Source organism: Cydia fagiglandana, chromosome 13, assembly GCF_963556715.1.
Source record: "Cydia fagiglandana chromosome 13, ilCydFagi1.1, whole genome shotgun sequence".
In the NCBI taxonomy this organism is placed as follows: Eukaryota; Metazoa; Arthropoda; class Insecta; order Lepidoptera; family Tortricidae; genus Cydia; species Cydia fagiglandana.
Genome location: NC_085944.1, coordinates 5,717,102 through 5,734,709, shown reverse-complemented (window position 1 = coordinate 5,734,709; position 17,608 = coordinate 5,717,102). Strand labels below are relative to the sequence as shown.

Here is a 17,608-nt window from a genome sequence, read left to right as displayed (position 1 = left end):
CTCCTTATGATGAGTTTTATCGTCCTTTTGTCCTATCTAACATTAGAAGGGGAAATTCAACAATAAAACCAGCATTAAAATACCTAAAATTTATTTAACAAAATAGTGTCATACGGTTATTAAAAATAACAGACATAAATGATAATTTGCAATACAACCTAGCATCCTAATTAAACCAGGTACTTTTCATAAATTTATCCCACTAAATAATTAAAAGGGCAATGACGAATGCAGCACAAAGGAATGTTGGCTAACTAACGCTAGTGGTACGCCTTTGTGCGTAGCTGTTTACACTGACACTCACCCCTATTTACACATTACATACAACTTATGTCATTCATTTACAGTGTAAATAGCTAACCATTGGCACAGCATCACCGTTCAGGATAATATTCACAAATTCTCCAATCCGAATCTTACACTCATTCTCACTATTTATAAAACATTCGTAATACTGTTGCAAAAAATATATAATTAGTTTCAAGTATCCGTTACGGACGATCGACACATTCAATGAAATTCTATAAGAACACTAAACACTTATGTATGTTATAATTATAGCGGTCTGTCGTCAATTAAATACTATATAATGTTTATTTTGAGTTTTTTATTTCCTTAAATTTAGAATCAAGTATTTCCGGTCACCTGCAACTTCGGCTTCGGTTTCAGCGACTGGGTTATTTATTTAAAACATTCAGTTAAACTACATTTTAGGTGCTCGTTACAATAAGTTTTTTGGAACTAAATGCACAACAACAAGAGGGTAGAACACGGTAATCCGGCGATCACACTAGGTAGGAACTGACGCCAACGGGAACGTCCACCGAACACGGTCGCCTCCGGCGAACCGCAACGGAAAGATCAATTTAAGGGGAACAAATCAAAAGCACGACATTCTGGAATAACTTAAAACGTAATACTTAAAAATACGAACGTATCGAGTTTACCTACTGGGTCCCACTTTAAAATTATAGTACTCCTTCAGATTAAATAAACGTGGGCCGGACCGGCGACGATCGCCTCGGGAGGGCGGGGTCCGGCCGGCGGCGGGGCGGCGGGGCGGGGCGGGCGCTCGGCCCGGCCGCTCATTAACTGTCCGGCTGCAGGATCTCCGTGAGCAGGCGCGTGAGCGAGTCGATGCCGGTGAGGAAGCCGCCGTCGGGGCCGTGGTGCGGCGTGGCCGTGGCCAGCGGGGAGGAGGCGGCGGCGCCGGCGTAGGCGGTGTGCGCGAAGTCGATCATGCGGATGTCGACGCGCTCGTCGGGCGGCGGCTTGTGTGCGGGGGAGGGACAGGCGGGCTCGGGCGGCGCCGGGCTGGAGGGCGCGGTGCGCGCGCGCTTGCCGAGCTCGGGCTCGGGCGCGGGCTCGGGGTCGCCGCGCCAGGACTCGCTGGAGGTGGAGGAGTACGCCATCCAGCTGTCCGTCGAGTCGGGGCTGGGCGGCTGCCGGCGCGGCGAGTGCCCCGCCCCCGCCCCGCTCACTTCGCCCTCCTCGTACCCGCCCATTGTTTCCTGAAAATTAACAAAAATTCGTTACGTACTCCGAAATAAAATAATAAGGTCACCCTGTTGTATGAGATCTTCCTGCCGGAGACACAAATGAGGATTCTTAATAAATGGATGATCCCGATTTTGCGTCCCGAAATACACATATCACAATTCGTGTCTAACTCTAACTACGACTACTAAACTTTTATCTTGAACATTGCCAAATCAAATAGAGGTTTTCATAGTTAGAAGTGTGTACGAGTATATGTATTTTGTTCTGACATGGTCCTGAGAAACGATCCGGACGCAGAATAAAGAAGACAACAGTGACTAACCTCCGAGTGCGGCTGGAAGGGCTCGCGCTCGCGGTCGGGGATGCCGGCGTGCAGCGTGGACATGTCGAAGTGTGAGGGTGGCAGCTGCTCGGCCGAGCTGCTGGACGCGTCCGCGTCCGCGTCGTACTGCGCCGCGCAGGGGGTGTCGGGCTCCTCCGTGTCGCCTTCGTATACTATCAGTAGGGAGCTAGAATAAAACAACATCGGATTCATTTGATGTTTCTTTTGAAAATCTGATGTAAAGATAATATCCCAAATAGTTATTGGAGATTTCCCTTCCATTTTAAAAATACAAATGATAATATATATTTAGACTTAAAATGTTTTTCACAAGTGACTTTGCGAGTGTGTGTCGCGCGACAGTTTTTCACATTTATGTCAGTTAGAATACAGATAACACGCATATATTACTACTGTCTATTTGTGTGTTCACCTTCAATGGACTAGGAATCACTGACAACGGCACAGCGGTGAACGTGTAATCCGCTTTTTAAAAAACCGCCTCTGCGTCGCTACCGTGAAGCGTGAGCCTGTCGTACTCGTACAACCTAAAGGCAAGAACACTCACCAGGAGTAGAAGCGATAGCTGGTCTGCTTGGCGATGGCGCGGCGCAGCGCCTCGAGGCGGCGCAGCGCGCGGCGCACGACCTGCGCGCGCGGCGCGGCGCCGGCGGCGAAGAAGTGCCGCAGCGCCTCGCGCAGCCCCGTCTCCGTCAGCGCGCGGCCCCAGTACTTGTCGCGCCGGACGCAGGCCCCAGTCTCGCCGTACACCTACGATACAACACATTTGTAGTCTTTGTAGAATATCAGTTTTGGAATTTTAGGGCCAGTTGTACCGACCACATTTGACACTGAATATGAATCGTGTTATCGGTGACAAATGGTTCGGTCCTGCCAACCCTTATTGTTGCAAATTAATGTTTTTGAATGCAAAAATGTAGTAAAATGCTTAAAGAAGCATATACGAACAAATATGAGTATGAGTTTACCGAGCCGACTAACACACGATGACATGTTATTCGACATGGTAGGGTGTCATAGTCGGTCTGACGTCATCTATTAAATTAAGAGCTATTAAAAAGCAACTTTAAACATCGCTTGAAGTGGTCGTATAAATTATGGGCAGCGCTATGAATTATTGCAGCTCAACCGACCATTTAAAACTTTGCGATGACCACCATCTTCAAATAACAATAACCACGGGTAACTATTTTACATGATTTAATATCGACTTATTTTCATATCTCTTTTTTAAAGCCCCCCAGCGGACTTAATCGCTAGAACAAATCAGTAACAAAGAGTTTTTAGCCGAGCACTTGATAACCAACCCCGTGGATTAACTATATTTATGATTATCATGACTATCATGAGTAAAGAACCTACTTATGCACCTGCTGATAAGCTATAATTACACTGCTATGCAGTTCCGTGTGTTAATCTAGATTTTAAATGTATTAATACATGGTTATGAATAAATTTCATTGATATTCTACTGTTAATTTCAAATATCAAATACCAATGCACGAGTTTGACTATAATAACACAATAAATTAGCGATAAATTAAAATAAAAACAATAGATAAAACCATATCGGCTGCCCAAAACGTGACATTACATGAATTACATCCGTTTCGGTCGCGTGTTTCAGTAATGCCGTAGCATTTTCAAATCTAGTTTACAACCGTCATAAAATCATAGAACCAAATGACAACTGTCTGACTCACTGTCGTCGAGTGTTTGCTTTGATAATAATGTCTTTGGTTGGCAGTAAAATATTCCATCACAACACACAGCCACTTTAGGTATAGGTCGCTCAGAAACGGCAGGTGTATTGCACGGACGTCGCGGAGACTTTATGAGCTAACTTTTATGCAGTCGTAAACCGTGCCATACCTACAGAACAGTAACTTTTCAATTCTAATATCGTGTACGTTTTAAAACCGACAGTATAGATATATATGCAATATTATATTATTAACTAATAAAATAAACTGCAAATAAAATTCCTAAGTATCTAATACTCAATGACTTGACAGATGTGGTTGTCCGCTTTTCCACAATAGCGATAGCGGTACAACCTGAAATTCGGGAATCAGCTGCAAATGGTGTTAAAGGTATGAAAATCGGCACGATTAATCTTTAGGCCATTTGAATCAATTTGACCCGTAGCACCAAAAAAAAATAACAAACGAAAAGGAGTTATGACGTCATCTTTTTTTCGTATGGAAAAATAAATAAAATTGTTCAGAAACCTATCGTGTGTGGTATTAAATGAAAGGGCATTTTGAGCCGGTTCTAAAAATATATCACATTATTATATTTCCGTCACTTGCATTCAATTAAAATAAAAATAACTTTCAAAACATACCAAGTTTGGGCTCCTCCAGATACGAAACCGTTGAATTATTTTTTTCAAAATATACCTCAAGTAATACCCAATATCCTCATATCTAACCCCAAGAAATTAATTTCGAAAATATTTAGTTTTTTTAATTTTTTTTATTATTACAAATTGTGATCTATCAATCTATCAATGAAATTGCCTCCTAGCCTAGTCAATAGTGACCCTGCCTATGAAGCAGGCAGTCCCAGGTCCGAATCCTGGTAAGGGCATTTATTTGTGTGTTCATCATCATCATCACACAAATAAATGCCCTTACCAGGGCTTGTATATATTTGTATATGGGCATTTATTTGTGTGATGATGATGATGAACACACAAATAAATGCCGTTACCAGGATTCGAACCTGGGACCTCTTGCTTCATAGGCAGGGTCACTATCGACTAGGCTAGGAGGCCGTTTCATTGATGGATTGATAGATTACAATTTGTAATAATAAACATTTAAAAAATAATACTAAAACCAAATATTTTCGAAATTAATTTCTTGGGGTTAAATATGAGGATATTGGGTATTCCTTGAGGTATATTTTGCAAAAAATAATTCAACGGTTTCGTATCTGGAGGAGCCCAAACTTGGTATGTTTTGAAAATTATTTTTATTTCAATTGAATGCAAGTGACGGAAATATAATAATGTGATATATTTTTAGAACCGGCTCAAAACGCCCTTTCATTTAATTCCATACACGATAGGTTTCTGAACAATTTTTTTTATTTTTCCATACAAAAAAAGATGACGTCATAACTCCTTTCCGTTTGTTTTTATTTTTTGGTGCTACGGGTCAAATTGATTCAAATGGCCTAAAGATTAATCGTGCCGATTTTCATACCTTTAACACCATTTGCAGCTGATTTTGGTCAACCACTACTACTACAAGGTTCATAAGTTTAAACACAATGCCACTGATTAAAACTGTTTTTTCTCTCTCGACATCAGTGGAAATTTCCTTTTCAGTAAGATCGTAGCAGGTATCAGCCATACGAGTGGAATATTATAGTTTCCATATTATTAAACTTCTGACTTCGACACTCGACCTTTTTCCAAACCACGACTGTTTTATTATTCAATAACTGACAATATCGAGCTGGCTGAAACTGGATTGATGCCTAACAACGGACGATAACGCACAATAGGTATTAATTTAAGTTGATACTGAATAAGATAAGATATAATAAGAGCATGTGTAATGCGATAACTGATGAATCGAACTCTCTAGAAATATCCAAAAGATGTATTGTAATGCATTCCAGTTAGCTGAGCTAGTTGTGAACCGCATTAATTTTAGGTAAGTATTAGACTAGATAATTGTTTTACCTTCACCTCAAATCGTCTGGTGACAAGCAAAAGTCACTAACTAACACCATTTAAATTATTGGACAATAAACCGTGTTACAAGTGTAATAAAGTGCATTGTTACTTTAATTTCTTGACAGTACTTAGTTACTTTTGCTTGTCACCCGCCGAAATACGTAGGTATTCTAGATAAATATGCCCTACAAAGTATCGTTAATGAGTGTCATTAACTACAACGCCCGACACGCATTCATCGGTCGTTACTCCTAAGAAGCCTTAATAACTAATCACGACCTTCAACTCGTGGGCCCGAAATGCGTAAGTTTCAGAAAATCACTTCTTGAGGCGGCATCGGAGCTCATAACTCAGGTGATTTTGGTAAGGTACAAATTAAAACAACAAAAAACTGTTAACCTCTAGCCGCCCATACGTCAAACCTTGCCAAGCAAAATGAAATTTTATTTTGACAACACAAAGTTCAAATTAGAATGGAACAGGAGACCTTTTTATAGGTCTCTGGGCGGCTAGAGGTTAATTACGACTTAATAAGTTTGACCGTTTGAGTTTACATTGCTTGTTGTAAAAATATAAACATAAACACTATAAAGGAACAACAACACTGACGCAATTCCTTAGATAAGGTGTTATAATAATATAATACACCTAAAAGGTTTGGGAGAAAAAAACATGTTTCTTTAAATTAAAACTTAAAATAAGTAATAACCCCACGAAGAGTAAGGATATATAATGTTCTACAGTGCGTATATGGTATAAGGGGCTATTCATAAATTACGTCATTTCAAATGGGAGGGGAGAGGCGGGGTGGTCGGAACTTGATGATGGTAGCAAGGCGTAGGAGGAAACGGGGTCATTTGAAGTATTATTTTTGGATGATTTTAGGGGGGGGGGGGTTTAAACCGCCAAAAATCGATGACGTAATTTATAGACAGCGCCTATGGAGTCGACATGTTGTGAATGTGCGAGGACGTACCCATTATCAAAATGGCCGCGGGTAAGGGTCAGTAACCGCGATCGACGGGCTGATGCAGTGAATTATGAAATTAAATGGTGACAGGCCGTTTGGTGCCGGCCCTAAGTATGGTTGGATTGGTACACACCTGCATGCCGCAGAGTCTGACGCCGAGCGAAGCGGAGGTGGACGCTGCACACTTTGCGATCTGCTTGGATCGCTTCTCCGCGCTGGCATCGTCTCCGTGTTGCCGCGTGCCCATCTTCAGGTCCAGGATGCACGGCCGCCGGTACGATGATGTTATGTTCTCCATCATCAGGAAATCTGAAACAATGGCATTCGCTATTAGTACGATCAGTGACGGTACAGTGCCGGCAATGCGGTGTAAAATGTGCGGGCCTCGGCCCCAAAAGGGAATTTGACCGAGAGGTTGTGAGCACAGGTCACTATTGCCTCCATTCTATTAATTTGCCATGGGCCTCCGATGGTATGTTATGGTCAGTTGGTGCGACCAGATTTAGGATTAATCCTTAATTCGTTTTTGTATTCTCAGACATTCCGGCCACATATCCAAGAACCCCTCTTAAGTGTTCGATTAACCAGATCAAAGCGTACAGCCTTCAATTGTCAGATCAAGGCGTACAACCTCAATTGATGAGCTAAAAACAAACCGTGTATAATTGATCGACGACTATCCTGAAAGGAGTAACAAGCTAATGCTGCAACGAGTTGTAACCATTGTATAGTTACCTAAACATCGGGTAAATCGTGCTAACATATTGACAAAACTGCTCGCAGACAACTCTCCGTGGGTGGACATTGGGCACTCCTGCCATTCGTACCTAATATTGGTGAATCTGGCGTGTATCCAAGTGGCCCAAGTCAAGGTCAGTAAAAATGGCCATTGTGCGGACTCACTAGTATTAAATAAAAATATACAAGCTTGATTTAAGGTTTGTTGTCCATCATCTTAACTTTAAGCATATTTATCTAAATAGACTTTAATACAGCGCATTTAGGGCCCCATTTCGTTTGACGTGAGCCGACAAGTAAGCTAAGAATAGGCCAATATGGCCGTCCGTTGACAAGTTTTTTTCAAGCTGAGATGAATTGAATAGATGCACATCTGGTTTTGATTAGGTAGCGATACGTACTGCGATCGTACGTTAATATTTCGATACCAAAAACGGCTATAGGATAAACGCGATACGCTAACAATCAACAAAATTAGAACTGTAACCCAGTTTATGCCGCCACACGCATTTGTGAACCGCGCTAATCACACATAACACCTCAATTCCTTCTTTATTAACATAGCCATAGAGCACATATTAGCACCATCATGCGAAGATAAAAATAGGTATCTTATCGTGTTTCGTCATCCGATTACGCGATTCCATGTTTTACAACAAAGATTACTGAACTCAGCTGATCCGGCTGACCGTCACAGTTATTTAAAACAAGAGATCGATAATGCTGTATGAAACCGCTCGAAGGAATGCTGATCGCGTGATATGTTAACCATTGTTCGCATTTAAAACGAAAGAATCGCTCATTTATTTATACCCTACAGTAGGACAGAAAGATGTTAGAATATTTTCCAGCGATATGGCTTATCATGTCAAAGCGAGACTAATATACTTATTAAAACCATAATTGCAAAAGGATTACATACCTTCGTTGGTTAAAAGGTATGTTTATTTCAATAAAAATTATATGACTGGTCTATTTTAAGGCGACCAAACAATGAAATACCAAGAGAATACTTACATTGTTTATTAGAATTGTCCATGTGGGCTATGCTCTTAAGCACTTCGCTAGCATTGCCATTTCGGTGAACTTTAAATCTGCAACAGGAAAAGATCACATTGTAGCTTTCCACCAACATTCTTATCATTCGTAGATATAAATAAATAATAAAACAATGAAACACATTGATGATGTAATTTGTTATATGTAATTGATTTCAATCAAATATCATTACCACTAGCGAGCGACGCGGGTCACAGTCACGGGCGCGGAGTGACCGACGTTAGTGGGATATGTAATATGAAATAATGGCGACGGCAGCCGACGGTCGCCAGAATTCTGAAATATGATAAAGGACACATGACAAGTGTCAAGGATTGGGTCGCGGCTCCGTCGCGCGGATACGCACTTGAACACGTCGTCGCGCTTGCGCTTGCCGCCGAGCGACGCCTTGCGGCCGTTCTCCTCGCGGAAACATGGCGAGTACCGCTTCTCCGGCTTGGAGCCTCCGGCTATCGAGGCCTGCATCACCCCTGCAACAAACAGCTGGCCATCAGCATTGGAAACAGACGCTAACTCGACTATTTGTTAACAGCAATTACTGTGACGACAGGAACAAGAAATTCATGAATTCAACAAGGATCATCTAATGGAAAGGAATATGAAACCATGTGTTTTATATTCTTCTCAAATCTACCAGGTTGACCTGGCGTAATAGGCGTCTCTCGGACGTATTGGGATCGTAGCAACATTTTATATTTTTTTATAAACAATATTGTAAAGGCAACATTAAACTTACTGTGCAAGTTGACAGCAAACATTTTAATGAAACAGTGAAGGTACAAAGGTTACATTTTAAAAAGGGTTTGTATATCTTTTGTGGTTTGCTTGTGTAGTGTAGTTGTTTTTTATTAAAGTGGTGTTTGATATAGATGTGTGTATCGTGTGTGTAGCATCCAAAATATAATAAGTAATGCATAATAACAATCGTTTAAAACCTGCTCAAATACATATCTAATAGCATCGACAATTCGACAGCGACACCCGAGTGCTAAACGTTATAACAAATAAAAGCCTTGTAAAATGGATTGTAACCAACCACCACACAAAACAGTGTGTTTATTGGTGCAAACTAGGTATACGAGTGTTGGTCCGAAAGTTGTTAGCTGCTGCGGATCGTATTATGACTAGAGCCAGAGCAGCTAACAACTTTCGGAACAACCCTCGTATTAGTTTGTTTAGTTAACGAAACATTGGACATTTCTTAAATGTTTGGCATTACAGTTTACTTATTATATTGTGATGGTGTGTCGGTTGTGTGTGTGGGTGTAGTTTAAGTAAAGGTTTACAAACCCAAAATGTAAATTTACCGCTATAGGGCGCTATTAGGGGCGGTAGTGTGGAGTGCCGCCGGAGCCGCGCCGTCCGCCGCTGCGCCGCAGCCCTTGCGACAACAAGGAAACTAATATTTTGTTCCTGACCCCAGTCCCGCTGTCGCTCCCGCTCTCGCGCGCAAACCCGCCCGCCCGCGCTCGCTTAGCCATAGCCAGCCATACCAGATTCCTTTAATCGTTCAATCGCTGGGACGTCAATGTCTATTAAGCCCTATTTAGACGATGCGACAACTCGCATGCGAGTTTCATTACATTGCGGTTTTTGATCGGTCGGTTGAATTGGACGTAACCAACAATCCGCAATGTAAGGGGCTATTCATAAATTAATACGTCATTTCAAATTGGGGGGGGGGGGGGGGGGCGGGGATCTGGACATCGGACGATGTTAGCATGGCGTAGGAGGAAACGTACACAAAATTTTGTATGATTTTAAAATCGTCAAAAAACGATGACGTTATTTATGGACAGCCCCTAACCGCAAAAAAATCGCATGCAGGTCCGCGCGCCGTCTAAATCAGCCCTTATGACGTTTCGTACACATGCAAATTTGTATTACAATCAACGATGTTATATCGTATCATAGTTGCCAATACTACGTAGTTAATATATTTACGTGGGTATTTTCTATAACATTTGTGCTGGCTAGCCTTAGCGAGTTTATAAGTCATTACATAAAATCACTATGTTATTAGTGATTCATAATTAACGACCTACTCATTAAATTACATTTATGTAGAATAAAATCGAACCTAACTCATTACGATAAAATAATGTAAAACCCCATTAAAAAGTAATCATATCAACATGACGTGTGCCTAACCTGTTTCTAATCAAAATACACAATTTAAATTAAGTACCTACTATAGGTACTATTTAGCGATAACATAAAAATTGATTAACTTAATTAATATAAAAATGTAGTAGTCGTTAGGAAAAAATAATGCGGTGGCGGGTTTGCTTATATCAACATACACGCACTTCTTTCACACTCATACTCATTTTATAATGATGGTCACGATCAGGCGAGCAATAAGGAAAGAAAAATCACAATATTGTAGTCGGTCTTTATATCACAGCTCTACGGTGCTATCGAAAGGCGAAGATTAGATTATAATCGGGAATACTGTTAAGTGGAACACCTTCAGTTGTCTTTAATTAAAATTAAACTCTATTGTAGCAATACCACAAACAGAATGCGTGACACAGTAATAGACAATCAAATAATTCTAAGAATTCGAACACTTGTACTAACATATTTAGATTCGCAATGTTCGAATTGCGTCTCAAATATGAATCCCGATTAATTCTAGACTCGCGACTCGATCATGCACTCGTAAAGCTGCGAACGACTCTTAAAATATAAACTTCCTTAGTGCTCCAAAATGAAATAACATCAAACAACACAATTCGAAGTATAAACAAAAACGAGGCATAGACAAAACGTTAAGATTAATATTAATTAAAAAAAAAGTGAAATGCAATGAATGATAATGATGCATTCAGCGAATCTTAAAAGCGTTCCGGGCATTACAGATCTATGGGTCAATCGTGGGGATGCTCACCTTTGTAGCGGGGGACGAAGCTCTGGATGTCCTCGGGAATGTTCATGTAGAAATGCAGTTCGCGGATGTTGAGGGGCTTGATGACGGTGCTGTCGTTGAGCACCAGCAGCCGCGTGTGCCCGCCCACCTGCGCACACAACACACACACATCAGTACATGATAATCAGCATGCTATGCACGAGACAGTGCAGCTTTATGAATGCGTCTAATACCTAACCTTTATCGATAAAGAGCATAGACGGTTCGTCTATAAGAACATGACATTAATAGAATACCTATATTCGAGTTAGTCCGCTATGGGCGCTATGATGGATTATGAAAAGGCGCAGCACGTAAAAGGTTAGGTACCTACTCGACTCTTATTTGATAAAAAAATTGTTTGGTCCTGACCTGTCGTTCTCAATTTGTCTAGGGTTAGGTATGACGGCATAGATTCATATAGCCCATCGTCTGTAAACTAATTAACTAAACCTTATTGAATTTTCCCTCACCCTCATCTGACGACAGACACCTCAAAGGCACGCAGCCAAATATTATTAGAATTCTCATTATAACGTGCAACGCCGGTATTTTCCATGACAGCGAATCATGCGAGCACGTGCTGAAATATTAGTTACACTACCAAGTGTTTATTTTCAACTAGGTATCTAATTCGGTCTTACAAACAATTGGTTCATTCACTTTTGAATGGGAATAACAATGATATTGTTGATTTAGTCCAAATTTTATTCGTCGTCATTTGTGACGTCACCCGATAATATTCGTAAGTAGGTACAATAGATTTATACGTATTGACTGATATCCGCGAGCCTTGAGCCATTCAAATGTTGCCAAACTCTGATAACAGAACAATGTTCTAAAAACAGTCCACTATTTTACGAGCTAGCACTGAATCAGTATTAGCTTATCTCAAAGTAAACTTTCCACTGCTATGGTTAGTAGGAAAGCAAAACATGTTTGATGCATAACGGTAAAAGACGGCAGAAATAGCGACGACGAGGTATAATTAATCCGTAGAACCGGGCTGCAAATGCACGTGGTGATTGCGTCATAAAACTAACGCAACATCGGAAAGAGCATCGTTTTTGAGCGTCATTAAAATAAATCAGGGGGCCTAGCCAAAACGCATTTCGAAAAAAGATATCGCTAACGAATCGATAAAAAATGTATGGGAATGACAGGTACCGTAGATGAGTCTGTCGAAAAATATTAACGAATACAAAAATGTTAGCCAAGTTGCAATGTTGTAACGAAACGCAAAACTTTCGTTACCGGGATTCGCCATCTGTCATACATTGCCTAGCCAAGAGACACTTTTGACAAGCGAAATCACATCGTTATCGCCTCCTAGGTGTAGCTACGTAGCGCGAGCTATCCCCTTGCAGATAACTTATCGAAGCACAAGAAAATACCGAATAATAGTGTTTGTAAATTAGAATTTGTAGTAAAAAGCATACTTCAACATCATTGTGGGCGGCGAACAACGCGGAAGTGTCGCTTAGACGCAGGCGCCGTCTGAAAAATCGCCTCTATTGAAACTGCTTAGGAAAGGACTGCTACGATCAAAGGATTGTGGGCCGTACGCAGCATTTCACCCAAAGGATCCAATGTGACCGAGGCGCTGAATATCTACCTATCTATAGTGATAGTGTCATGGAAAAATGGATTATGCACCCACAAATGCAACACGTAACAACGTCCCTACAAAGATAAGAGTGAGTCAATAACTTATCCCTACTATACCTACTAATAAGTATATAAAATATGTTATTAATGCTAAAATAACAAATGTGTTCCTGTTACGTCATCAAATATAAACCGATGAACGGTGTAGATTAAATTTGGTACCCATATGCACAATTGCAAGCACTTGTTTTTCAATAGGAAAGTGAATTGAATGTGTAAAGGCAAAGGTATACAGGTAAAGGCTTTACAAATATAGATAAAGACTCGGGAACAAATGTTCTTCACACAAATAAATGCCCTTCCCGGGAAGCAAAACCATCACCTTCATAGGCAAGGTCACTAACAACTAGCAATATTGTAGTGTCATCCCATTTTCTTAAATTGATTTGAAAGGGACGAGACTACAGTGTTGCTACTTTTTAATTTCTACAATTTCTTGTCGGACTGTACAGTAAGCTCAAGAAGACTTATGTTGTGGGTACTTAGATAACTATATATAGATGGTTAAACCAATTTGTCAGTCAGTAAGAACCAGGAAAACTATACTCATAGTTATCTTTTGGGTGCTAGTACTAGTATATGACAAAGCTAGTATGATTCTCTCTGTCTTTGTTTGAAATGAGACAGTCCTTTGACAAACTATACTTAAATACATAGACAACACCCATGACTCAGGTACAAAATATCTGTGCTCATTACACAAATTTCCTTACCGGAGATTCAAACTCAGGATTATCAGCTTAACTGGCAGGGTCACTAGTCACTACCAACTAGGCCAGACGGGCTGTTGTCATACATATCAATTATCAACCATATTATTGAAACTTTTTCATATTATGAAACATTGTATATGACTTCTTTTGGCAGGCACAGGTACAGTCAGCTGAAGAGAAAAGGTACCACCCCTGCATACAAACTTCTATGTAGCGGTGGTACCTTTTCTCTGCAGCTGACTGTACCTACACACTATATAAACATAATCTTAACATATACTTACACAAAACATTTAGTTTTTTTTGTCATATGACTGGTAGAGAATAAGTATTATAACCAATGTTACAAAATTTGTTGAAAAACTAAGCATTCATTTTGTTTCAGGTGACTTGGATATTCATTGCAGCCTTGGCATATGAACCAATACTTTATGGTGCTCCAAAGCCAGGGTCAAGGGAAGAAACTATGTCACATGTACAACCACAAAAATATATTGAGTGTTGTTTTACTATTTTAAAACACTGTACATAATATATGTACAAACAAGAAAAGAATGCTTGGCTACTGATTTCATGCTGCCGGCAAAAAATACCTGCTGCATCTTTCATTAACAGAATTTCAATAAAATAAATTAACTTTTTAACCCAATCATTGTTTCATTTATTTATGGTGGTTACCACCTTAACTTTTGGTATGCTTAGGAGCAGATCTGCTCCCATGTATATACTTACCTATATTCAACTTTAAAAAAATGCATTAATATTTAAAAGTTGTCTTTAAAAAACGACCGGTCTGGCCTAGTGGGTATTGACCCTGCCTGCTAAGCCGATGGTCCTGGGTTCGAATCCCAGTAAGGGCATTTATTTGTGTGATGAACACTAATATTTGTTCCTGAGTCATGGGTGTTTTCTATGTATATAAGTATGTATTTGTCTATATAAGTATGTGTATCGTCCCCAATATTTATTTATTTATTTTATTTTATTATGATTGATATATAAATTACAATTTTTTGACAGGAGCATACAAAAGGTTACATATGAACAAAAAGCAAAGACAGTAGGTAATAAAAAAATAATATTAAGTAACAATATGATTTATTAGTTTTGGTTTCACAGGCAGCTTTTATCTTATCTAATGCATAACATCTATGTATTCAATGTCCGCTTGACTTTTGTTAATTTCGAAAATGTTTGAAGTCTATGAAGTAAATGATTTCACTGAGGTTACACTGATTCGGGCAAACCTGTCCACAATTTCACTTCACGGTTTGAATCATTACTAACGCTTAAAGTATTGTCTCTTCTGGTCAAGTAAGCCAGCAGTGTATGTCCTTAGCACTGGTAACTGCCATGAAGATTGCAGCGGCAGCTTTGACTGTACGTGCCAACTTGGCGAGGACTTCTCAGCGTGGAAGAAGAGCCCGCGGAGCCCGCTCTTGCCCGCTCTGGCTGCGCCGCCGCCTTGGTTGGGGCTGCGGGGACGACGGCTGTCTGAAATTGTTAAACTTTAGGTCAAAATTATATGCAATTAACAACACACTCTTCAAATATTACACTATATAGAGTTATTTTATGACGAAATTGTGATTAACTAAGTTAGACAAATACCAAAATATTTAATTTGCTTACCGATAAAACAATTATTTTCTCCATAATTAGATTCGCTGTTCACTTGACACTCTTGACAGATGACAGATGGCGTTTCTTGACGGTTTTGAACGAGAACCACAGACAAAAATTATTTTTTACCGACTTGGCGCGTCGAATGAGCGTTAACTAAAAAGATTGCCTCTTGGCTAGGTTATTATAAACATTATCGACCAGTCGCTCGCGATCGTAGAGATCGAATCGACACGGAGCGAATGTAATTTGGCTACGGGCCCAGGTATTTGAGAGTAGGTAGGTAACAACTATTTTCTGCATTTATGGTCAGGCAAGACAGACAAATAAGGTTGTTACTTGTTAGGATTGCGTGTACTAACGTCTGCTATCTCTATCTGTCAGTCTAGACAGCCGTTTTTCCTTTATACAGCTATTAAACACGCACGATAAATGCAGTTTAGTGCGAGCAAACAAAGGCAGTTTTCTTTAAATCTTGTTTTAATGTTCGACCACCCGACTGCATTAATCGTGAGCGTTTTATAAATGCCGTCTTTGTCACAAAACAGGTCGCATATAGCACACAAAAGGCAATAATAAAAGCAGACACGCGATGCCGATATACGTACACCTATAGCGGCGGCGCAATAAGTAAAAAACGTGGGGCTGTGGCGTTGACCCTCGCAGCTGACCGCAGTCTCAAGTAGGGTTACCACGGGTTCACATTTGAAAAGTTTTGACAAACTTTCTATTTTTAAACAAACAAGAACAATGGCTCTCACGCAGGAAGGCGCTCGAATTCGATACCTGCACACTAAACAAGTTATACAGTCTTTTTAGTTAAGTGTACTGTGTAGTATTTCTAAAAACACAGGATATAATTTAGACTATTCCGGTATTTTTTTGTATTCCGACCGCAGTCCTAAAAAAAATATCATACTCCCCATGGTATAATCATATACTCCGCCTGGTACTCTCTTCCCGTCTTTTCTAGGTCACCCGACTGACACAAGCCTACGTCATCATGCGACAGCGCTATATGATAATATGCGATAGCGCTATATATAGCGGCCATGTTATTGTGACGTAGGCTTGGGTCACTCTGGGAAGAGAAGACCATGTTTTATTAGACTATGAAACTCCCTGAGTAATTGGTAAAAGTCTGATAACCCTAGTCCTAGGGCACGAGCCGCTATCTAGTCTGTAATCTACCTCAATTATTTAATGGACCGAAGAAGCAATTTTCTACTTGTGACCTGATCGACAACTCCTAAACAACGAATGACGTGTGTTGGATATTAAGAGTGACAGGTATGATTTAGACCTATGAAGTATTTGGCAGGTATTTACTGCATTTAAGTGAGCCAGAAACTCTCCTCGACATTTCAGTGCAAATATGGTCCTGCAACTCTTTGATGTACTAACGAAAGCTATGCAACACAAAGATTTGGGCAAATGAAACTAACTTAGGTAATTATTGCTTTGTTTGTCTAAAGTTTCAGATTCTGATTAAGCACGGGTTTGACCGAAATGGTTCGTCAATTCGATACTGGCAACGCACACTTTACACCACGGCCGGTGGAACGTAGTCGTTTCTGTTTCTCATTCAAGCTCTTATTTCACTGCCCCGACTAAGACCATTTGTACCTACTTTAAAACAGGCGAACAGGCAAGGAGTACATCGCGAATGAATATTTGAATAATCAACATTTATAGTACCGTATGAACCTAATGTCCCGTAAAGCTCTATATCAGGGTAGTATCTGCACGGCTATACAGGTATTTTCCGCTGAAATGGTTTTTTCCGCGTGGCAACCACAACGCGCTTGAACAATGTATACGATCGAGAGTAATTGCGTTGTACTGATTCGGTTTTTCTTTGTTCCGCGAGCGATCATATAACACGATATACAATGGTGCACATTAGCTCCATTGCGGTCAGATTCTATGAGCACTGGGCTGTGCATGTAGCAAGTAACGTTTCCTTTATGCATATTGGCAACCGCTATGCAGAAAATTATTTTATGGAACTCGTAATCAGGGCATTGCACTTTTGCTGCTTTGTGTCAAGCCCTATGGACGGACAATAATATCATTAAATTCAAATTATCTATTGAATAGGTACAATTCGTGTGTATTTACGTATAAATGGTTTATATCTAACGACATAATGAGCTAGCTATGTCCTCTTTACATAACCGTTGCTCGTCGAAGTCGTCGAGGGTATCGATCCAGTTCGATTACAATCACGACTACCTATCCTTTTGTTCAAATCTGGAACATACTGGATTTGATTGTGTAAGCTCGGCATTGTTATTGATGATAAGTGCCTAAGTCCGTCTATTTCTGGATATTCAGTACTATCTGTTATTCAGTTTTGTTAAAAATCAACATTTTATCCGACACTATAGAC

General features: G+C 40.2%; 1 protein-coding gene across 5 annotated transcripts in view; it reads right to left on the bottom strand.

Moving 5' to 3' along the window:
- Positions 1 to 74: 74 nt before the first annotated feature.
- The window catches only part of LOC134670092 (inositol hexakisphosphate kinase 2), an 86,472-nt gene continuing 68,938 nt past the window's right edge, over positions 75 to 17,608 (bottom strand). For all 5 annotated transcript variants that reach the window (XM_063527777.1, XM_063527778.1, XM_063527775.1 and 2 more), the window contains 7 exons: positions 11,195 to 11,321; positions 8,648 to 8,771; positions 8,260 to 8,336; positions 6,638 to 6,813; positions 2,391 to 2,593; positions 1,823 to 2,009; positions 75 to 1,511 (listed from right to left, as the gene is read on the bottom strand). In XM_063527777.1, coding sequence (XP_063383847.1) covers positions 1,089 to 1,511; positions 1,823 to 2,009; positions 2,391 to 2,593; positions 6,638 to 6,813; positions 8,260 to 8,336; positions 8,648 to 8,771; positions 11,195 to 11,321 — 1,317 coding nt within the window. In that variant the 3' untranslated portion in view covers positions 75 to 1,088. The remainder of the gene's footprint in view (positions 1,512 to 1,822; positions 2,010 to 2,390; positions 2,594 to 6,637; positions 6,814 to 8,259; positions 8,337 to 8,647; positions 8,772 to 11,194; positions 11,322 to 17,608) is intronic.